Genomic DNA, 24,921 nt, shown 5'->3' on the forward strand with positions numbered 1-24,921 from the left:
TATCCCCTAATTTTTGTGAGCAGTATATTTTAGATTGTTTAGTCATAGATTTTTATTATACACACATATCTGTTAAACAAAAACTTCCAGAGCAAAAATTATCCTAAAACAAAGGGTTCATTGAGCCATATGCTAGCCAGCAAAAGAACCAAACCCTGGGGCATGCAGTCTCAACTAGCAGCAAGGTTACATGGGGAGGCAAACATACATGCTGTCCTAGATTGGGCAGAGCTCTTTTATACAAAGCATTTAAGGGAGAAAGATGTACTTGGACATGAAAGAATTTTCCCTGGGGATAGATAAGGAGGGTGGAAGACTGTGAACTGGGGAGAGTTCTGGGAAAGGTGAATTACCCACAAGGAAGAAGTACTTTCTGCTTCTTGGTTGGTTGTGGGCAACAGTTCAGGCAGCTCCCGTAAGCAGGAGGCAGTGGCATCTGATGGTCGGCTATTTCTAGATAATGGCTGAGATATCTGCCTGGAAGCTGATTCAAAGTTTCAGTCTATACTCAGGAATGTGAGCCGTCTTTTGTTGGTTGTGGCCCACAGCTGCTAACTGATGAACTCCTCTTGTTTCTTTCTCTCTTCTCTGTCCTGCTGTAATTTAATTTAGTACATCTTGGAAGTTTTCTCTTATCATTTGACCCTTTTCATCACGATCTTTTGTACAATGTATCACTGGTGAATGTCTGTAGGATTTTACATCATGCTTAAATGGCCTCTTTATGTTCAGGGAATTGTCCCACATTGCTAGGAAGCCTATTCCTAGAAGGTCATGTCCCAAAGAGGAGGGAAGCCCAAGGGTTACATCAAGTTGATGAGATATTTTAGGCCAATTATAAGCAACAAAAGGGAGAGAAGAAGAAAGAGAGTGTCATTTATTAGCCACCAATGAACAGCTTTAATTATTTTTGAAGAAAAGCTTCTACTGAAAAGATTTAAGTGGCCTATTCAATCTGTTGAACAAACATAATGTTAGCTGGAGTCTGGTTCAAAAATTTACATAAATAGAGAAGCAACAGGTATAACACTTAAAGATTATAATAATAAAAAAAAGCGAAACAATTATTAAACCAACTTATAATACTTTTAAAAATAATGACTCTGCCTCTGCTGGCAACCACCTAAAATGTCACTAAATACATTAAATCCTGGTTCTTTGGTAGAGACTTTTGGGAGCCAAGGTGAGTAACCTCTTTTCTAATGCTGTCTAAATAGGTTCACACTTCATGAAAGGTGTGCATGAATATACAGCAAGACGTATTAATCATCATGCATGTGCCTTGTTTTTCTGTCAATACTGTTCTAGAGCAATTATATTGGCTATTTCTTGGTGGTAGTTTCAGTAACTTTCCCTAAGTTTTTTTGATAAGTTTCAAATTATATATTCATTTTTTGCAATGCCTACCTGAAGAAAAATTATTCTCCCAAATCTAGCACCTTTACTGGGGTTGAAACCACCAGGCATTGAACACCCTTGACTCTGTGTACAACCAGGTACACATGCTGACCTTTGAAGTGGGTTTGAAGATGAAATCTAAAATTGAGTTATCTTTCCAGGCAGACATCACATGGAAAATAAATAAATAAATAAATATTATAGTGAGTATTTGGCCTCTCACATTATTTTTGAGGTAGGAAAGAACTAAAATAAAGAGAAAAAGGACAATTAAAAGTATATATAAGGTCTACCAGAAAGTTCTGTCCGTTTCTATTTGGCACTCGTGCCAAATATGTCACTTAATGTATACATACTGATGTAGCAAATTAACTAAAACATGTCACTTAATGTATACATACTGACGTAGCAAATTAACTAAAACAAAGTTGATTCACGTTAGTCTTATGTGTGAAGCCATAGTGTAACCATGGCTACTAATAACGTTTAATTACGCCACTGTAATTTTTACAAATTTCAACAAGGAAAAAATGCTACAGAAGTATGTCTGTCACATCCACCATATTCCCCGGACTTAGCACCCTTCTACTATCACTTGTTTTTGTCTTTACAAAATTTTTTGAAGGGCAAAAAATTCAAAAGTGAAGAAGATATCAAACAAGCACTGGTTCAATTTTTCACATCAAAAGATAAAACATTTTTCAAAAATGGGATATACAAATTGCCCTCAGGCTGGCAAGAAATCATTAATAATAATGGCAATTATATTATTTAATAAAGTTCATTGATGGTAAGAAAAATTTGTATTTTGTTTTATTCCAAAAATGGACAGAACTTTTCAGTAGACCTTATATTATACAGACCTGGTTTGGAATCTATTTCCCTTCCTAGTAATTGTTTTTTTTAAATCCTCTGTTACTGTTCATAGACTGGTTAAAAGTACCTGATATGGTCTTCAGCATCTTGGTAGAAAAGAGTTCTTATGAAGATGTATTTTCCAGTGTATTTAATCTCCTGGTTAGAAATTGTGGTGTTTTAATTGCCTTATCTTCTTTAATTAATTGGATATCACATACAGAGAAAGCTAAGTGCACAGGTCTACTTGGTAAGGCTGCTGGGAACTCTGTAAGCAAGGTATCAAGCTGACTTTCTCCGTGGAGGCTTTTGTCAATCAAACTTTGTTCCTCAGCACTGACTGATCATATCAAAGATTATGCATGTCTTTCACTAACATGACATTCCAGTCAGAACATTAATAATATAAACAATGTTTTCAGCTTCTTGTTGTAAAGAAAACATTTTTTATTGAACTTATGTAAATAATTATAGGAGAGCTTTTGGATTACACAGATAAGCTCAAATTCAAAGGGTGAAGAAATATTTTCCACTTCTTGATGAGAGAAGCTACTCAATATTGTGGCTACTTGTTTCCGTCTACTACAGTACACTCTCTGAGTACGATTACTTCTATTCCACCCAAAGCAAAATACACTGACCTCCCCCATGATTGTTCTAAAATCAGATTTAATGTGGTATCAGTTTTAAGATCTAGTATCTTGTAACATATCTTATTCAGATGTAGATGAAATCTTGGAGTGTGACATCTTGGGGGCACCTCCTCTTCATCCAGATACCTCTAAATTTATGAGAAGATGCCTGCTCTTCACACATACCATGTAATGGAGAAACAGAGACAAAGTAACTACAATATGAACTCTCATTCGAAAGGGGAAGAAACAGAAAAACAGAGCATTCATTTGTCCATGGCATTTCACATGTCCAGCTGAGTTATATTACAAGATTTTTATGATCAGACTTCCCTCCATGGAGAAAGGAATGACCCCTGATTACAATGCGATTCTGTGTGCAGGGAGCAGTTCTCCTGTTCAATGCGCCCTGCCTCTCTTAGTTCCACTCCCTACACTCCTTCTTCCCCTATCTAAGATGTTCTTCATTTTCCATAGGAAATCACACATGTTTGCAACTAAGTAGCTTGCTCAGACTACTTCTTTCCCACTTAAAAAATTGGGAGACCGGTAATTTCTTTATTTTGAACTCTCCTATCCGGTTTGCCTATTATGTTTAGTTTCAGTGAAGACTATTAAAGAAACACAATTAGAATGAGACTTGAAGCATTTAACCAGACAAAAGAGTGAGGGAACTAAGAGAATATTAGAAGGAAAAGAAATATTTCCTGCCTATAAATGGTAGGACATTGGGCAAGTTCCTTGAGGACAGACCTGGAACCTAGGTCCTTCTCTGCACCATGGTGTCAGTAATAGAACCTATAGAGTTCTTACAAGAAACAGAATTTTATCTATAACATGCTTAATAGAGACTCTAAAACAAAAGTACATACTTGATAAATATTTTTCTAGTGATGGTAACAGCACCCAGCCAGACTTACTGAATTTGGGTCCTGGATTTGCCACTTAACTAGCAGTGTGACCCTGGGGAAGACATTCCCCTCCTGTCCTTCAGCTTCTGCTTTGGGGTGGCACTAAGGACTTGTGCAGAGGCCTGTTGGGAGGATTCCATTAGTTCCTCTGTGAAGCAGGAGAATGATTTTATGCACATAATATATGTTACATGAATGGTAGCTTGTATTAAGAATAAGGAAATGCCACAAGAGTCCAGTTGGGCATTTATAAATTACTCTATGGATTTTAGTAATTTGAGACTCAAAAGAAATGAAATAAGTAGTTACCTAAGTTGCCTTAGCTAACAAATTCCATGATCTGAAACTCAAATAGACAATTTAGTTGCACATCATGAGGCCTCCCTAAGCTCCAGTAAAAACTGCCTTCTTGAGAAGTAAAAGAACAACTCTTGGCAAATTGACATAACGATATTACCAGTGTAATGCTGTCCCTTGGTCCTTTTCAAATCAGTGAAGATGAATTTCCTGAGAAGTCTTTGAGCTGTGGGGAAATAGGTGGAAATTCTTGTCACCCAGAATCACTTGTGTCAGAATATTTTAACCATAGCACTAGGCGATTTATGTTTATGAACAGAACTAAGTCTCAGCTTTGAATATGAGCTATAAGAAGTGCTGAGAAAAATGCTCTGGTCTTGGAAACACACTTTTTCTTCTCACTGTTTGAGAACAAAAGGAGAGCTTTTCAACTTACAAAATAAATTGTCAAGATACTCTGATGTGATAAGAGTCTCCCATGTCAAAATGCTGATGGGAAAACACCCCCACAGAGCTGAGCTCCTTACCACACCTGTGTGACTCCAAATCCCTGTCCCGCCCACATGTGCTGCCCCCAGAGGTCATCTGTATTGCTCTTGCATGAGCTTCCGGAAGAGAGAAAAGGAGAAACAGGAGGGGCTGGAAAAAGCACATACATGCACAGAAATGTAGGGTCCGGCATGGCTGTAGGGCTCCCCTGGTGCGTCTCTGAACAGGACTGTGCTTCACACTGTTGTGGACCAGAGAAGTTTAGATTTGAAAAAGTAGTCACCAAGGCCAGACACATCCTTAATATGTACCGTTATCTTTCAATTCTCTTTTGGTTTGGTTTCCATGGCAACCTATAGGATGATTTTGTGTGTATTTGCTGAAGATAAGGGGCTGCTTTTGCTTAGCTTGTGGGGAAGAAGCCTTCTGAGGAAGGTCATGGATCTTGTTTTATTTTGTAAGGAGTCTTAGGCCAAGGACTTTAAAAATAACAATTCCTCAAACTTCGTGGTAAGCATTACTAAACATAAATTAAACTGAAATTAATTATAAGAATAGGAAGGAAAGGGGAAAGAAGGAGGGAGAGATGAGGTCGGGGTAGAGTGAGGAAGGAGGACAGAACGAACACACGGAGCATGTGGACACTCTTAGAGGACCGAGCTGAAGTCCGGCCACGTTCATTGCTTACCTCCACACTCCCAGGGCATTCCTCTTCATCCCTCCTCTGTCCACCTCCCTCACCCTCTGCACTCTGACCTCTGCCCCTGTCACTGCAGGGAGGCAGAAGCGACAGGCTGGCAGACAGGCAGGGAACCCACGTTCCCACACCATCACCACCATCTGACCTCAGTTCCAGTGATCTAGAAACTCTGCCTTCCCACTGCCAAGGGTCTGCTCCTCTGCCTGAGGGCTTTCTCCACAGGGTGGGGCCTGCTCTGCCTGTGAGCAGGACATCCCACACGTACTGGGGATTGAATGTCCCTCCCACAAGTAACAACCAGTCAGAGGCTGGAGTCTGTGGATAAAAATCCCATCTTGACACACGCCTTGGCGGAACGCTTCCGAGGCACGCTGCACGGCTCCTCTAATGGGCCCCTGTGGGAACAAGCTCCGCTGCCCAGAGGCAAACTCCCTCACCAGCCCCCCTTTCTGGAGCTCCTCCCCTCTCTGTGTCAGTCTCCTGCTCTCTTACTGCATTCCATCGAATTCTGGTTTTAAGTGCATGGAACCCGGGGACACTAAGGTATTCCCTCTTGGCATCAATGAATGTAGGAAGTAATGTTAATAATTAAATTAATATTACTAATTATTTACACTAAATATTAAAGTAAACACGTGATTTTTTGAGGATTACTATGAGCCAAATGCTTCATTCTGGAATGCATTAGGGAAATAGAACCTCACTTGGTTTCCACTGGGAGAGCTGGGGGATCAAAGGTCAGGGAGCTACAGCTAGAGCCTGTGAGTCCAGGAATGCAACCGGAAATACTCCGAACCTTATCAGTCATCTGCCCAGAAATCAGCTTGCAAGTGCAGCTAGTGAATAAAAGCTTCTGTTTTATTCCCACCTTTCAAATTTTATGCAGATTCAAATTTAGAACTGTAAGCAGAAAAGGGTTCTGGAAAGTTGGATTCCAGCTCTGAGGCCTAAACTGCAGATGGGCATATAGAAAAGGAGGCAGCCACGCACAGATTGTAGCAGAGGATTCAGCCCATGCAGACACGTGCTCTCCAGAATGCCCTGAGAGGTCAGAGCCGAGGGTGGGCAATGCGGGACGCACGCTGACAAGCTATTGCTACCCAATTTCTTCTTCTCCGGACTCCATGAGGACCACCACACACATCATTTGACATAACAGAATTAAGGAGAGAAGTTGCAGTCAACCAGTTAAATCAGAGACTTTTATAACAACAGGCCAGTGCCAAACATGCATACCAGTCACCTTGACTTCTCCAATGTCCCTACCAAGGGTTCTCGACCAAGTATCGACAAAACATCTTTGCATTTACAACACACCTACTAATTCTTAAACCCTTTGCACTCCACTGCCCCACTGTGGCACCATCACCACTAATGCCTGCGTTCTGCTCCTTCTCCGGGTTCTCTATTTAAGTTAAACCAGGATAATATTAAACACTTATGCATCTAGTTTAAAGGCTGGCTGGACAAGCTTTATGCCAAGGAGCCCAACTTCAATGAGAGGAAACAGCAACTTTCTGTATTACTAGAGAAACAGATCATTGCTTCTGACCGTGTAAAACCTCTGACTTCCTCTTAGTTTCATCCTTGAGACACACGCCACCACAGGTCACCCTCTGTTCATGCCCTCTTCTCTCCCTGTGGTTTTCCTTCCATGCACTTTCTTGGTTCCCCTCCCAGCCCTGGCCTTTCTCTCTGCCTTCGCTGGCCCCTTTTTCTTCTCATTTGGCTGCTTTTTTGAAAGCTTCACTCAAACTTTTCTGCTTTTATCTCTGTGGTGGTTCTTAGCACTTGAGGGCACAGCAGATCACCTTGAGAGTCTAGTAACCCAGGAACATGCACATAATATGTATGGGGACAGTTGTTAATTTTTTCCTTTGGCCTCACTGAGTTTACAACTTTGCCTTAGTCTTCCCTGGCCTGAATAGTAAGCGTCCTCCAATCAGAGCTTAGATTTCTTGCCTCTGTCAGTTTTTTTTTTTTTTGATCTGGACACTGGGTGGAGAACAAGACAACTGCCAGTGGCCAGACCCAGCAGAGTGAGGTAAGAGCATGGAGGCCGTGATGGATGGTGGGCTCAGAGGCCGGATGGAGGCTGAGAGGGTAGAAACAATAAGAAACCAGAAGTCAAGTCAGCAAGGACAGAATGGGCACTGCTCCCTGGGCTCGTGCCTGGGCCAGAAGATAGGACCCTGAGGCAGGCAGATAGTCACCTCCCTCCGAATTCAGCATCCATGGCCATCATAAGACACGGCACATAGCCCAGTAGGCATAACCCTGCCTAACAGTAGATGCCTGCTGGAACAATTCGAGTGCCCACCTGAGGCCTCAACCCCTTTCCTCACCCCCTACACACACTGGCAGGCATCCCTACACTAAGGCCCGCGGGCCGCATGTGGCCCCCTGAGGCCATTTACCCGGCCCCCTGCTGCACTTCCAGAAGGGCCACCTCTTTCATTGGTGGTCAGTGAGAGGAGCACTGTATGTGGCGGCCCTCCAACGGTCTGAGGGACAGTGAACTGGCCCCTTGTGTAAAAAGTTTGGGGACCCTTGCGTGTAGAGAAACAGGAGGAGAAGGAGTCTCACAGAAAGCCTGAGTTTTGTATTCCAAGGGAGCCAGGAGAATTCTGGAAGTAACTCTTTACATTGGTTTAAACTAAATTGGACATTTAAACAGTATTTTTTTCCCACACTTCCTTGCATATGAATATTCAGGAGAGATAAACTAATTAGTAATGGACTACTTTAATTTATTACATTTCTTTTTTTGGCACAACCAATTTAGAATGTGAGTTGCATTTTTTTTTTCACCAGAATACATGCATTTGCATTGCTTTCCAAGAACTTTTAGCATCTCTGAGGGTGAAGAATTTTACTCTATATTCCTGCCTTTCAAAATACAATTCACTTGTGGTTCTGCTTCTTTGAAAATCTGTATTTTCAGCCTGTGTGTATAATGTATATATGTCAACCACTAGCAAGACATGTTAACGTAGAGGTTCCATAAGCAATCTGAAGCTCAGTGACTGTCCGGGGCAACTAGCTTGTCCCCTGAAGTCAGCTCCCATCTCACTGTCATGACCACAGCATTTCTGTGTCCCAGCATTTCCTGCTCACAGAATCAAAGGTACCTTTATCTTCTCCCTTTCACATTTATTTCCAAGAGTATTAGATATTCTTGCTTTGAAGTGATCTGTGTTGTACCCCTATCTCTCCATTCCCCTTTTTACGTTATTATTGCACGTCAAGACACTCGAAATCAAGATATAAGCTTTTCCTTGTGACCTAGCCTCTGGGCCCTTTAGTACATTGTCAATACTCTCGATGATTCTTTTAAAAAAAAAATTAAGTCTTTATTTATTTCATTAGAGATAAGAGAGATAAAAGGGGAGAGGAACAGAAAGCATCAACTCCCATATGTGCCTTGATCAGGGAAGCCACAGTTTCGAATTGACGACCTCAACATTCCAGGTCAATGCTTTATCCACTGCACCACCACAGGTCAAGACTTCATGATTTTTTTATTTTTTATTTATTTTTATTTTTTTTTATTTTTTTATTTTATTTTTTTAATTTTTTTTATATTTCTGAAGCTGGAAACAGGGAGAGACAGACAGACTCCCGCATGCGCCCGACCGGGATCCACCCGGTACGCCCACCATGGGGCGACGCTCTGCCCACCAGGGGGCGATGCTCTGCCCATCCTGGGCGTCGCCATGTTGCGACCAGAGCCACTCTAGCGCCTGGGGCGGAGGCCACAGAGCCATCCCCAGCGCCCGGGCCATCTTTGCTCCAATGGAGCCTTGGCTGCGGGAGGGGAAGAGAGAGACAGAGAGGAAGGCGCGGCGGAGGGGTGGAGAAGCAAATGGGTGCTTCTCCTGTGTGCCCTGGCCGGGAATCGAACCCGGGTCCTCCGCACGCTAGGCCGACGCTCTACCGCTGTTCATGATTTTTTTAAAAGGTGTAATTTCTTCTTCTTTTTTCCCCCCAGTTAGAGGAGGGGAGGCAGTCACAGACTCCTGCATCCTCCCTGACCAAGATCTACCCGGCAAACCCACTAGGGGGTGATATTCTGCCCATCTGGGGTGTTGCTCTGTTGCTTAGCAACTGAGCTCTTCTTAGTGCCTGAGGTGAGGCCATCCTCAGCACCCAGGGCCAACTCACTCCAATCGAATCATGGCAGCAGGAGGGGGGGAGAGAGAGAGAAAGAAAGAGAAGAGTGAGGAGGAAGTGGAGCAGCAGATGGGTGTTTCTTCTGTGGGCCCTGACCAGGAATTGAACCCAAGGCATCCACATAACCAGGTCAATGCTCTACCACTAAGCCAACTGGCCAGGGCCTAAGTCTTTTCTTGACCTGGATCATTCTTGAACTTCAGGTCTACATGACCAATTGCTTGCTGAATCCTCTATGTGAGGAGACTGAGATTTGATAAGGAAAGAGAAATTGGATCCCAGGAAACAGGGAAGGATAGGGCACCTGAAGAAAGAACAGTGTGAGGGGGGAGTTAGAGGAAGACAGTTAGAGCCTGGGAGTCTTGCTGAAGGCCTAGGATGACCCTGATTTGGGTCCAAATTTCTCCCTACTGGTTCTTAGCTTGAATAGTTTAGAAACAATTCCTGAAATCTTTCCAGAGATGAAATGGGTACACTACTGAGGTGTCCAGTGAAGTTTCATTTTTAGGAAAAGTAGGGGAGTCAGTATCTGAACCAAGAAGAGATGACTATCGCCTATCTCCTGGTCACACCTGATGGGCCATCTCTTTAAGGTGGGTTACTGAGGTTACTAGGAGCATCCCCACATGGACAGTGACTCAGAGGAAAAAGGGTTAGTTTAATCTCAGCCTGGACTTTGGAATGTCTTTTCATGAAGACTTGTTTATAACATCCCACTCATTCCTCCAGGCCTAGATAAATACCATCTCTTCTGAGAAGTCCTCCCTAACTCCTTCAATCCCTAGTCCATATTAGCAATGTTTTATTTATACATGTTAACGGTTATCTTTTCTACTATAGAACAAAATTCTTGGGGACCCAGACGGAGTCTAGTTAATTCTTTTATACTGAGTTCCTGGCACTATATACTATGGCTATAGTCATGCCGAATATGTATTGGATGAAGGAATGAATTTATGGCGTTTTTGTTAGCTATTGTGTAATATGTCTTTTATCTTACTTGAAAACATTCACTGTCTTTTGTTTTTCTCTCTCCCTCCTTGTACTTTCAACATTTTTGTATCTGTGCTCATTGTCAGCTTTTGGAAATATTTAATCGGTTGAGTTAGAATCTGAAGGTAGTTTATAAAAAAGACGAGTTTTGATTTTAAGTATGTAACTGATATCACATGAGGTGATGATATTACCATGAAAAAGAAAGATGCTGCTATTCAAGTGTAATTTTTAATGGATTGGAAAGGTTTATGATGTTGATATATCTCCCATGATTTAAAAGAAATACTATTTCTTAGTTATCAGGAAGGCAAACATGTGCTCAGTTGATGCCTGAATGGTAACAAATCCTAGGTCGGTGGAAATTATGTTAATGTAGTTCTATCAAATTCAAGGGACTCAAGCAGTGTGTAGTTAATTCTGGTTATCAGAAAAATATTTTTAAAATGACATTAATTTGTATTAACTTCACTATTTGTAAAAGCTTCAGGAATAGCCAAACTGTCACCTCTTTATATTCTTTGTGTTTTGAAACATTATTTTGATTTCAACAAGTTAAATACTCTTCAACAAGAGCATGATATTAAGCTGGTGTGCATGCCATATTGTTCAATCTGTATGTTTTAGTCAGGGTCCTTTTCTCCTATTTTTCAGAGATTGTAATTTAAGAAACAATAGGTAGCCCTATTAAGTCTGACTGAAAAGTTGAATTTTAAAAACAAGCAAACAGACAAAACACTAAATTAGCTGGTTGCTACAGAATCCTCTCTTTTTTATTCATGTTCAGTTTTTTACTTTTTAAAATGTTCCACCACTTTGTGAACCACATAGTCTTAGCAATCACTTATTTAGCCAATAGTATGACTCCAGAACAACCTATTTCTGTTTCTTTCTATTTGAAAAGTGAATGATTTCAGTGCACTTTTATTTCAAAGTCTGAAATAACAAAATTAAGAGGCAGACGACAATGCTTTACTAGTAATTTGATGTGTCAGGGTATTTAAGCTTCTGAGCCTTAGGTTTATCATTGAGTAAGTGGGTGTAATAATGCGTACTGTGCAAGCACGTTGTGGATAACAGATATGGGAGGCTGTGCCTAGTTTCTGGCCTAGGCTATTTTTAATACAACCAATGATGTTGAGTCTACAAATAGTGAAGTTAACTCTACCTCCAAAATTAGCTAACATTTCAGCATAATTTAAAAATGATTAGGCCTTTAATTATTTTCAATAGCAATGTAATAATTTTTCCTTAATTATTATTATTTTTTACAGGAACAGAGAGAAAGAGAGTCAGAGGGAGAGATAGATAGAGACAGACAGACAGGAACGGAGAGAGATGAGAAGCATCAGTCATCAGTTTCTCGTTGCGACACCTTAGTTGTTCATTGACTGCTTTCTCATATGTGCCTTGACCACGGGCCTTCAGCAGACTGAGTGACCAGCAACTTTGGGTCCAAGCTGGTGAGCTTTTTGCTCCAGCCAGATAAGCCCGTGCTCAAGCTGGCAACCTCGGGGTCTTGAACCTGGGTCCTCTGCATCCCAGTCCAATGTTCTATCCACTGCGCCACCACCTGGTCAGGCCTTAATTTTCTCACGGAGTATTTTCAAGGGAGGTTGGGAATTGAGGTAGGAATAATATAGGGAGAGAAATGAGGCAATTATACAGAGCCTGTCACTCAGTTGGAATTCTGCACCTAACCATGGCTCATTCAGATAAGAGTTGGAAGACATTCTTTCAAAAAGGATCATGAATTCTTAAAAATACAGTAAATTTTTACTGTAACAGTGTTGTGATTTAACTTAGAAATTAACTTTGTGTTCTCTATGAGACTGATTAGAGAGCATCACGATTGTCATCATCATCATCATCGCCATCACCATCATCTTCATCATCACCATCATCTTCATCATCACTCTTATTGCTCTTACTACTTATAACTAATATTAATTGAAACCTTACCTAGAGAGTGCTTAAAGTATCCCAGGTGCTGGCTAAGCATTTTGCTGGCATTATCTCATCTAATCCACTCAGCCCATGCTATTATTATTTATTTTCTCTTATTGACGAGGACAGGAGGGGGCTTAAGTAATTTGCCCAGGGCCTCACCATGAGTGACAGACAGACCCTGGACTGAAGCCTAGAATTGTCTGAATAAAGATTGTGTGCTCACTTAGACTTTGTGTTAAAATAGTTCAGCAACAAGTATCCCCATCCCTGTGCCATTTATGGATTGATCAGGAGCTCTGGTTCGGTTAACAGCTCCGATGCTTTGACATGCAGCTGAAGATAGGATGCAGATGGGGGCTGGTAGTACAGCCCACAGCTAGATTAACGTTAGGAATAAAACCACCCAACAAACAAAACACACTGGGCCCTGGCCAGTTGGCTCAGTGGTAGAGCGTCGGCCTGGCGTGTGGAGGACCTGGGTTCGATTCCCAGCCAGGGCACACAGGAGAAGCGCCCATTTGCTTCTCCACTCCCCCCTTCCTCTCTGTCTCTCTCTTCCCCTCCTGCAGCCAAGGCTCCATTGGAGCAAAGATGGCCCGAGCACTGGGGATGGCTCCTTGGCCTCTGCCCCAGGCACTAGAGTGGCTCTGGTCGAGGCAGAGCGACGCCCCGGAGGGGCAGAGCATCGCCCCCTGGTGGGCAGAGCGTCGTGCTGGGTGGATCCCGGTTGGGCGCATGTGGGAGTCTGACTGTCTCTCCCCGTTTCTAGCTTCAGAAAAAAAGAAGAAAAAAACAAAACAAAACACACTGGGTGAGTGATTTTTATTTCACAATTACTAGTTCCATTTTATTGAGTAAACAAATGTTTCTAGGTTGTTACAAGAAAAAAAAAGAATATTCTAGATGTAGGTTGATTGAAATTAGTTGATATATTGCAGTATTTCAAAATGGCTTTTCAAAGCAAGTCAACTGAAGACTCTCAGTTCTCATTAAATGAGCATATGACAAATTGCTGTCTAGTTGAAATCACAGTTTTAAAATATTTTATTATTCTGCATATATCTTATAAGAATAACTATATGTCACAAAAAGCAACTTTAAGAAGTTCTATGTTTGTAAAGAGTTTTGTTTGCCTTCTTTTAAACTGAAAGAATGAAGAAAACACATCTTGAAGTACTCCTGTTGCACATTTTTTGGTAACTTTAACTTGAGTAAGAATTATAAAACATGGAGAAAAAAGTCTTTAAAAACACATGTTTGATGAACATTTCTTTGATAATATTAACTGTAATTATAAATTACATATATCTAGATACCCACATTTTTATATTTCTAACAGCAAGTATATTTCTTGAATATAATTGATGATGTTGTTTTTGGAGTTATATCATTTATTTAGTTTCTTAATATAGAAATTCAGATGGTTTCAAACACCAGTGGCTGACAGATCGTAGGAAAGAATTAGTTTACTAGAATGTTAACTAGATGTTATTATAAGACACACATTCTCAGGAACGGTAACATTAGCAGACAGTCAAGAATAGTCTGTTGCACGTTATGTTCCGGCATTTAACACTCCACTGCCAAAGACGATCACATGGAGCAGGTTCCTCTGCAGAAAAATGCCTTGAAGCATGAATAATTTTTTGAAGAGTAGACTCCCTAATGCAGCAACCATAGCAAAAAACACACAAAAACCCAAAACTATAAACCAAGATTTTTACACCAAACAAACACAGCTGTACTTTTGTTGCTCTTCAGAGTCATTTTTAAATCAAGTAAGTTATTTTGTTTCAGGGAAACTCCGCTGACCCCGCCATATACGGAATTTTTCGGTGAGTGCCCATCTTGAGTTCTGCTCTCCAAGACAGTGAGACAGGTTAAAAGTCTGAAGACAAAGCCTCCAGGGTAACTAACTTTCTGAATAAGCTTTGTTTAAATTTCTTTTTTATGAAAGACTGTATCCACTAGAATGACGTGACAGCTTTTTAAAAGAATTTTGTTCACTGGTGTAGTGCCCGAACCTAAGGTACTCAACACTTAGTAGGTTCTTACAATTTTTTTTTAAGTACAAGTAGAATATATTAAAATGGAGGTTTCGTTAAGGAAAGAGCTTGGTCTTAAGGCCATGGGCGTAAAAACACGTCCTGAACATTTTTCCTAGAACTTTGTACAAACCAGGGCCTTATCCACGTAGCAAGTTATCTGACCCAGAACATCTCACTCCACTCTCTATGTGACTTGCTTACATCATGAGCAATGATATCAGGTGGAAAATGTGAAAGACCCAATTAATCCACTTCAGGAAAGAAATAAAAAGCTTTTCCCATCTCAATCCGTCACTTAGTAAAGTAACATCACTGGGACCAGGAACATCTCACCTCACAGCTCCCGTGCACGTAAACCTTATCCCGCCACGTCTGGTGTATTCTGGGACAGGGTATGAAACCTTGCTTTGTAATAACATCTGCTGAATACACTGCTAGAATTTAAGAGAAATTCTGTAGAATTTGACAAAGATCCAAGAAACATCTACCCTAACCCAGGATTTGAGGCAGAGACCTCCTTTTACCAGAGCCAGTCCAGTTCAGAGGTAACTTCCTTCAAGAGCTTTCTCTGATTCTTTTTTATTTTTTTAATTTGTGTGTGTGTGTGTGTGTGTGTGTGTGTGTGTGTGTGTGTGTGTGTGAGACAGAGACAGAGAGAGAGAGACAGGTAGGGACAGACAGACAGGAAGGGAGAGAGATGAGAAGTATCAATTCTTCATTGTGGCACCTTAGTTGTTCATTGATTGCTTTCTCATATATGCTTTGACCGGGGGGCTACAGCAGAGTGAGTGACCCCTTGCTCCAGCCAGTGACCTTGGGTTCAAGCTGGTGAGTTTTGCTCAAACCAGATGAGCCTGTGCTCAAGCCGACAACCTCAGGGCTTTGAATCTGGGTCCTTCACGTCCCAGTCCAATGCTCTAGCCACTGCGCCACTGCCTGGTCAGGTTCCCTGATTCTTCAAAGCTGGCTTAGTCACCTTCCTCTCTGATCCTGTAATACCTTCAGCCTCTTTTAGAGCACCAAATTGAACTGAAATGATGAATGAAAAACTGTCTCTCCCACTAAAGCTTCCTAAGGGATCATGTCTTACTCCTCCTTAGTATTTGTCATTGTGAGAGGCACAGTGCCCGGAATATAGTAGGTGCCCATCAATGCTTGCTGTCTCCCTCCTCCCGCTGCATGCTCTGCAATCATAATCTTGAATGGCTGTATGTGAAAGTGGGTACTGTTGCTAGAAATGTCCCTCTAATACAAGCGAAGGCACTATGTGAAAACTGTAATTGGATATTCTATCTAATAGCGGACGTCATTTCTGCTCTAAGAAACCGTTGTTTACAATATCATGATGCACTAAAATTAGGATCTTCGTTCCAGGTTACAAAAACCCAAGTAGGACTAGCTTAAGCCAAATGAGGAGTTTATTATAGAGATAACATGTCTCGGAGACCACAGACAAAAACAGCATGAGGCTAACCATTGAAAATACATGTACAAGGGACACAGACTGTCAGGAAGCTGGAGTCTCATCTCTGTTTTCTCTGATCAGCTGTCTCTGACTTTTTGATCTACCCAGGGAAAAACATGATTGCCCATAGCTTTAACATGCACTTTTTCATACTCCAAAACCCAAAGGAGACTGACTTCAGTTCAAGTTCCCAATCCTCCGGAGAATGACTCCAATTGGCCCAATTTCATTAAGTACTCACCTTAGACCAGCTAAATGCAATGGAAAGTCAGGCTCAAAAACATGGCTAGGCTGCTGGGCAGACAATCCAATAGGCATGTCCACCACACTTCTAAATTCTTTTGTTTCTAAGGAAAACATCTGTTGGTCAGAACGGACTATTTTAAATGTATTAATGGCAGTCCCTATAAAATACAAAGTTTTTTCAAAGCACTAATATTCGAATATATTTCTTTTTAATAATACATAGTAGTAATAGAAAATTCCCAGGTAGGTATGTGTTTGCTTTATTTTAAAAATAAATTAATTTTATTATTTGATAATATTGACAGTTTATTTATCCAAGGTCATTTACTATATGCAAAATACTTGTAAAGACATTTTTGAAAAGATATAAAAATCCTTGGAGTTCTTTCTCGACATCCAATTTTCAAGAGGCATCATTAACATTTAGAACCAAAACAAAATTCCCCAGCCTGAATTCTCTTGAGAGATTCCATTGGTCAACCAACATCAGTTCAGGAAAAAAGAAACATTTACACCTTGTTTTTGTTTTTAAATGCTCAACAAGCATTTCTTTCAAGCATTCTTAGTATCAAAGAAAACTGAGAAAGAGAAAGGCTAGAAAATGAGTCCAGGCCCTGGCTGGTTGGCTCAGTGGTAGAGTGTCGGCCTGGCGTGCGGAAGTCCTGGGTTCGATTCCCGGCCAGGGCACACAGGAGAGGTGCCCATCTGCTTCTCCACCCCTCCCCCTCTACTTCCTCTCTGTCTCTCTCTTCCCCTCCCGCAGCGAGGCTCCATTGGAGCAAAATGGCCCGGGCGCTGGGGATGGCTCCATGGCCTCTACCTCAGGCAGTAGAGTGGCTCTGGTTGCAATAGAGCGACGCCCCGGATGGGCATAGCATCTCCCCCTGGTGGGCGTGCCAGGTGGATCCCGGTAGGGCGCATGCAGGAGTCTGTCTGACTGCCTCCCAGTTTCTGGCTTCAGAAGAATACAAAAAAAAAAAAAAAAAAAAAGAAAGAAAGAAAGAAAATGAGTCCAGGGGGAGACTTGAAATGAAAACATATGAATTAGTTGTATATAATCCTATTGTCAGAATGGCTACTAAGTCAGGTGAAAAAAAAAAGATTTAGAAAATTATCAGTTGTTTTACTTAGCTCTCCTTGAGATGGGAGCTATATCTGTTACATAGGTGGCCAGCCTCAGTCTCACTCAAAACATGACGCATGATAAAAGGTGATATACAACTTCACCTCTTGTCCAAATACTTTGCTTTGTGTATGGAGTCTGCACTGTAAGGTAAAATTGACAATCCTGGAAAAGAAGCTGCTTGGCTGAGAGCTGCAATATCCGAAGTGCAGCACTTTGGAGACATCTCCATCTGCTTTTGTAGAAGGTCTACCCAGTCACTGTGAAAAGTTCCATATCTTACGGATATTGGCTAAGTGTAGATTTTGCCTTGTCAGTTTTTAAAGAGTCCTTATTATACATATATACTAAGGAGTTAAAGGAGCATTTGGCAAGATGGTCTCAAAAAATAGACATATAGACATGATTTTATTGCAACAATATTCTCTTGAGAGCAACCACAGGTACTGCTTAGCAGAAGAACAAAACTGAGGATATGGTCACAATCAGTTTCTGCCTGGGCTCTGCTATGCTGTCGCCGACCATTATGCTGGGATCAACAGCACCTTCCAGTGTTACTGCTGATACTTTAATGAGCATGAACAATTACTGGGGCTTAAAGACTGGCAGGATGCAGGGCAAATCTGTTTGCTTTACTAATATAAAAATGTATGTGTGTCTCTGAACATTTATAAAAAAGCAAAGAAACATAATAAAAGTCAATGTACAGAGAACATGGTAGTAACAGAAATATATATACATTCATGACTCTGCATTCTGAGTTTTTTGCAGGAAAATGGGCCCAGTATCTAGAGCCATGGCAAAACTCAGTTCAGCAGAAAGACATTGGGTTATAAAAATGAGTTACATTGTACCAACTCTGTTGAACAAAAATAATTGTTCAGAGCATATATGTTGAATTGGGTAAATCCTGGTTCCAGTTTAAGCTCTGACAATTCTTAACTCAGGAAGTCGAGGATTGATTATTTAACTTCTTTAAGTCTGTTTCTATAAATGGGAAGTGAGGATCATAATTGATATTACAGAAGTTCTTGAAAAGGTTAAAGGAAATAATATATCCAACACATGGTAACTGTTGGATAAATGGTAGATGGTATCATTAATGCAATTTCTAAGATCTAAACTCCTTCCTACTGTTCTTTTTTGTTTAATAATCCTGGTGATGAAAATTCAGTGGAAGTTTATTAATATTTCCCTTCTTAACTGGGTGCTTCCCCCCCCCATTTACTAAACAATAATAAAATTTATTATCATTATTGTTATATTATTATAAAAACAATAGTAAACAACACAAACTGTTACAAACAAAAGTAAATACATTATTTAAAATTCATTTTGTAAGCTGTTTTCCTGAGACACATTCTGTTCATTTTCAATTAGGCAAGGCATTTTGTAGCTTGCCACCACCAGCCTGGAGTTACCTTCATAGACTGTAAGAAAAAGAAAAAAAAAAGACCAAGTTATTATTTAAAAGAAATGTACTATGTATATATTTAAAAAAAAAATCTAGAGCCAATATTTTTAGTTTCAATTTATTAGCGTTAACCTGGTGATAAGTGAAGAAAACATTATAATTTTTTTCTTTGTTTTTTTGTTTGTTTGTTTTTAGTGAGAAGAGGGGAGGCAGAGACAGACTCCCACATGCACCCCTACTGGGATTCACCCATCAAGCCCACTAGAGAGTGATGCTCTTCCCATTTGGGGCCATTGTTGCTGAAGCCATTTTTTAGTGCCTGAGGCAGAGGCCATGGAGCCATCCTCAGTACCTGGGGCCAACTTGCTCGAGCTAATGGAGCCATAGCTGTAGGAGGGGAAGAGACAGAGAGAAAGGAGAGAGAGAGAGAGAGAGAGAGAGAGAGAGAGAGAGAGAGAGAGAGAGAAGGGAATGGGTGGAGAAACAGATGGCCGCTTTTCCTGTGTGTCCTGACTGGGAATTGAACCCGGGACATCCACATGCTGGGCCAATGCTCTACCACTGAGACAACTGACCATGGCCCTATAAGTTCTTGAGAAGCATTTATTGATCTTCTGGGAGTTTCTGGGAAAGTAAGTTCTTTGCAATGCTGGGAGAGTTATGGAAAGTCACTGTGTCTCTCTTGCTGAATATGAGAATGAGGAACCATATGACCTTGATTGCTACTAACTTTAGAGTCAAACAGTGAGTAGAAAGACAGAAATGTTTCCCTGCACGGGAGCCTCTGATTCAACCAAGGGTACAGACTGCCTTCCTTCTGGCTTGCCAGTTCATGTGCACCATACGTTCCCTTCCTTTCAAACCTGTTTGATTGTGTTCGATGCTATCACAGCCAAACTGACTCTGCTGACTACTGGATATGTTCAGTTTGCCCTTTTCTGCCCTGCTGTGCTCTCCAAGGGGCTGCCTCTATAGATTGCATCACAAGGGTTCCCTTGCCTTCCTGGTTCTTCTTGGGTTTGGTTAATAGAAGGTACCTGCTGAAGATCTGAAGGCAGAAGGACAGAAGGTTTGGGGTATTTTTCTCCATTTCTTGCTTCCCTCCTTGTTTAGGTTCTAGCAGTAGTTATTTCCTTCCACAGAAACAGCTCCTGCATGATGGGTCTGCCAGCAGCGCACAAGGGAACACAGCCCCAGCCCTCATGGATATGAGTGGGACACACTCTCTTGCCATGGTTAGACTCCAAGAGCCTCCACATTCAACCCCACTCCACCCCTGCCCCAGTCCCTTCATCAAAATCTCTGTATTGGATTATCTCAGAAGATTTGTGATTCCTGCTGTGATACTAACTGATACAGCATTCAAAGAGCATAGAACAGTGTTGGCATATGGTAAATGCTTGATAAATGAAGCCATTAATAAAACATTACTATTGTTATTTTCTTTCGATGAGAGACGTCTAAATTCAAATACCTGTTCCTTATGCCCAAAACTTAGGAGAAAAAATATAAAATAACTACATAACCATGCATATTTAGAAAACCAGATATAGATCTGGCTATACTAGGAAAAGGATCTAAAAGTCCTCTATTCCACATGAGTGTATCTCTGTGATAACATGCCAAAGAAAGATATAAAAAAAATTTTTATTTGACTTTGGAGTCTATGAAAAAAAGTCTATTTATTTTTAGATATTCTTAAACATAATCAAACTCCAATTAATGATTTACTAGATGCAATTAAACCCCATTTCCCAGGTAAATGTCACCTGCATGGTTTCCCATCAACCAAACTTATCACACTCACCATTAAGCAATGCTAGTCTCTTGAATATCTTCGTTTACAGGAGTTATGTCTTTACCAAGATTTGCCATATCTTCTTTCTTTTTCCTTCGAAGAGGACTTTGAAAATGGTGTTAGAAATTAGCATGGGCCTGTTAGTTCATGCGAAGACAAAATTAATCATCAAAAGAGCAGCCTATGATTTTATTTCTAGACTATTAAGAGTGCATAGGTTCTTTCTTTCTTAAATATTTGAGGCTTTCTCTTAAACTCTCTCTTTCTCTTGATTCCTTTGATAGCCACAATAAGCAACAGTGGGATAAGGCAGAGCTATGTCTAAATAGAAAGAATATGGTATCTGAGTGTTGATGGAAGTTGGTTAGCACAAGAGCATTTTCCAGAACTAGTCATCTTACAAACTAGACTGATAGAATGTTACTTAGTGTGTAAACGAGATTTAGTACACAGTGGAAACAGACATAAGAAAACCGAGAGCACTTCTGGACACGTTAATCAAGCTGCCAAATATAATAAGAAAGCTGGATTTTAGCCCTATTTTCTTAAAGTATAATTCAAAATTACTGTAATAAAATAGGCCATTTCCCAGCTCTGTCTAACTGTTGTTTTGCCCCAAACCTGGCTTTATAAAAATTCCTTTATGCATAAATTAGGTATAAATTTCAATTTTATAGCTAACAGTAATCCTACAGATTATTTAATTTAATCTTTTCATTTTACATAAAATAAAATTAAAGAGAATGAAAATGTTAAGAGACTTGTTCAAGGTCTCAAAGATAGACAGTGGCCGAGTGGGAACAGAAATCAAAGGCTCCCAGGAACACTGCTTGTGTTTTTCATCCCTGAGGGCTGTAAAGGAAAGAGTCACGGGAGACCCTCATGGTCTGTCCCACAGACCAGAAGTAACAGCATCAGTTTGGGAGGCTGCACTAGCTCCTCAAGACAGGAAGACAGCCCGGGACGACTCTTTAGCATACTCCTGGGCGTTCTAGTCTCATGTGCTCTTGGATGGGTTTCCAAAGTTGCTACCTTAAGTTTTGTACCAAGCCACTCTCTCTTGCAGACAAAAAGCAAGGTGTTTTCTTGAGTCTCAAAATTGTGGTATATAATGAATAGTAGAAGAGAAGAACAAAAGTATACTATCTTTTGTAAATTAAATTCATTATTTTGATGTGGCCACAAAAAAAATGTTTTATTTGTTCATTTTTACCTTTCAAAATTAGTTTGGCATGGGACAGCTTGAGATAAGTTTTATTTAGCCCTCTAACAGGCTCACATAAAATATGACCAACTTTAGGACTAAATGATGGTTTTCTTTAAATTGGGAGATTTATACAAATTTGATTTTTCAATTCTAATAATTCTACTTAGTCATATGATCAATATTATGTGTCATGTGTTTATATATAAATAAATAACTTCAATATAAATGGCTGCAAACCTGGAAAAGTGATTTATTCAAATCAAAGCATAAAAGAAAAGAGAGAAGTTAGGAAGGCGGGAAGGAAGGAAAGGAGAAAGGAGTTAGGCAGTAAGATACAGTTTCTCAGATTAACTGAAAATTAAATGAAAAAATACTTACTGACAGCATGCGCAGACACCAATCACCAAAATGATCAATGTCACCATAACTGCGGTCAGACAAATCACCAACACCTGCCCCGTGTCCCCTCTTAGGTAGAAGAAGTCAACTCTCTCACATCTTGCCCCAGCATAGCCGTCTTCACAGCTATAAAAATAAAACATACAAGGTAAAAAACACAGGACTTTTAGGAATCTCTACTATTTTTTTTATGAAGAAACTAACACTGATTTCATTACCTCCTTTTGTTTTCTTTTGTTTGATTTGATTTTTTTTTTTTTTTAGTTTTGTAAGAAAAGTTTAATTGCCAGGTTGTACTATAGTTTGTGTCTGACATGAGCCAATGCAGTTAATTTTCTTGAGGCATATAGTTTAGTAAGGAGATCCCTTAACAATAATATTGCATAGGACACAATGCTACAAAATTAAACAAACAAACATACGAAAACAAGCTCAGTCACAACCATGAATTGAAAGAGGAAGCTTGATGCTAGCACAGGAGAAAGACACCTAATGCCATCTATTGTAAAAGGAGCCCAGAACCTATGAAAGAAACTGCTTCTTGCAAGAGAGCTAGGTTTCTTCACTGAGAGGATAAAATAATGGAAAGAAAGCTTTGAAATATCTTGAAATATAAAAAATCTCTTGTCATAGGCCAGGAACACAGGGAAAAAAATTGCTTTTAATTGCATCTGTGGGATAAAGTATTTTTAAAGAGTCTGTTTTTTAAGGTCATAATTCAAATCTTACAAATATAGTCTCTTCTAATTAGCTTAAAAGTTTCTCTAACAAATTTATTAAGTGTGATATTTTTAAACAATAACTTTGTCCATAAAACATACAGCATTTACTTGAGCTCTTTTAGAATGTTTTCTTAATTATAAGGTCTGGGTTCCATGGCTTAACCACAGTTCAGTCGAATTTCTCAGTAATCAGCTCTTCTCGCAAGTTATAACCCAATGAGCCATTGTGAGAAGGTGAAACCTAAATCAGTTATAATGGCCATCATGTTATTTCATTTCTCATCAAGCCAATAATAACCAACATGTTGATGGTCATTTCAGTGGAAGAGAATGAGGCAAAGGGGACAAGTTCCTGTTAGATGTATGTTAAATGCTGAATAAGTGAGTTTTTATTTAATAATTAAAAATCACATAGAGTTTAAAATAAATTTTAAAGATGTCCATGACCATTGAAGACTCTGCAACATCAGATTTGAAATCACTGTTCTGAAATAATCAACAGACACCTATCTAAGAGGTTTATAAGTGTTAATTCAATTGATTTTTAAAACAACCACTGAGGCAGGCCCAGTGATTAACCCATTTTACAGATGGAGAAACTGAGCTATAGAGAAATTGAGTGAACGGGGCTGGGATACAAAGGCAGGAGATTGCCTCCCAAGTTCAAACCCCAACCCATATGTAACTCCACTTAAATGAAGTGTGCTGTATAAATCAATAAAAAGTATGTGTCTGGAAACAAGTCATCGCCATTCCAAGAAAATACCCCAGAGCCTAATAGAGGACTGGGGTTATTTGAAACACATTCTGGTATTTACACAAAGACAGGAATCCACAAACGCCTGTGATCCCAAGCAAAGGACATGTTTCTGGTTCCCAGGTAGCGTGGCCGTCACAGACTGGGAGGACAGTGCTGCCTGAATCCTTGCTGCACCAGGTCACCTAAAAGGTCAGGCCTAAGTTCAGTGTCTCCCACTCATTTCATGGTGCAATTTAAGGACCATTTACTCTCTGCCTAGTACCATAATTAGTATTTTTACTTAAAGTTTTATTTTGCTTAATTTTCAATACTTCAGAAGAAGAGATTATTATCCTGTTTTACAGATGACAAAACTGAAGCTCAGGAAAGGTGACTGACCCTCTGGGGAAAAAACAACCTGCTTATTCTTGGTGGAAACAAAATCTTAACTTAGGGCTATCTGACTCCCAGACCAGTCCTGTGCCTGCACTTGCCCACTTCCCACTGACTCAGTCTCATTCCACCACGAAGAGGGCAGCTCTAGCTCAGAGTAAGGCCTTGGCTTGGACACTGAGCACTGCATTAGATTCTGGACCGGGATAGGGGGACTCAGCCATTTACTCACCAGTCGTTTCATGAGCTCCTAGTGAATTCTAGACATGGGGGCTGGCACAGGAACACAAAACGAATAGGCCACGAACCCTGACTTCTAGATGCTAACAGTCACAGAAGTGACACTTAGAGAAACCCACATTTATGTTCCAGGAGAAAAGAGTTTTCATAGAGTGAGACTAGATGGCAAATAAAGGATGTCTGGCCCACACCTGAATGTGTGTCTGAGAAAAAGGATATTCATGCAGGTGTCCAGGGAGAGCTGGTGTTTGAGTTGCATGTAAATCACCAGTGAGAATAAAGTTTGTTGACCATGAGAAGAGCTTGTGTGGTAAACCAGGCAAAGGAGTGTAGAATTGTAGAGGAACATTGACTCCATAATGGAGATGTGGTTAGAAAGTTAATCTAGGATCAGAGGACGTGGAGGCCAAGGAAAGGAGTTTTCACTCAGACAGAAGTGGGCAGGTGTGTACTGATGTTGGGGAGGTAGATTACACACTGCGCTTTTCTTTTTAGAAGGAAGCAATATTAAAGAACAATAAATATACAGATACAGGGATCAGTTAGAAATACGAACTTGGGTTAAGGGGATTTATATTCTTGAAACTCAATATATTCTTTTAAACCAGTGAGCAATTAAATAAAAAAAAAAAATTAGCTCTATTTTTCCCAACATAGAGGCACATTTTCCTTATTTCCTTACATTAACAATGATTATTCCCCTCTAACTATAATTCTTGCATATTAATT

General features: G+C 40.3%; 1 protein-coding gene across 2 annotated transcripts in view; it reads right to left on the minus strand.

The window, feature by feature from the left end:
- Positions 1 to 15,846: 15,846 nt before the first annotated feature.
- BTC (betacellulin) overlaps positions 15,847 to 24,921 on the minus strand; it is a 48,071-nt gene continuing 38,996 nt past the window's right edge. The window contains exons 4-6 of one of the 2 annotated variants that reach the window (XM_066281065.1): positions 22,078 to 22,224; positions 20,502 to 20,629; positions 15,847 to 18,710 (exon numbers count right to left, since the gene is read on the minus strand). In XM_066281065.1, coding sequence (XP_066137162.1) covers positions 20,545 to 20,629; positions 22,078 to 22,224 — 232 coding nt within the window. In that variant the 3' untranslated portion in view covers positions 15,847 to 18,710; positions 20,502 to 20,544. The remainder of the gene's footprint in view (positions 18,711 to 20,501; positions 20,630 to 22,077; positions 22,225 to 24,921) is intronic. The other variant, XM_066281064.1, reaches the window with a different exon arrangement.

The sequence above is a fragment of the Saccopteryx bilineata genome, chromosome 5, assembly GCF_036850765.1.
Source record: "Saccopteryx bilineata isolate mSacBil1 chromosome 5, mSacBil1_pri_phased_curated, whole genome shotgun sequence".
NCBI classification, from domain to species: Eukaryota; Metazoa; Chordata; class Mammalia; order Chiroptera; family Emballonuridae; genus Saccopteryx; species Saccopteryx bilineata.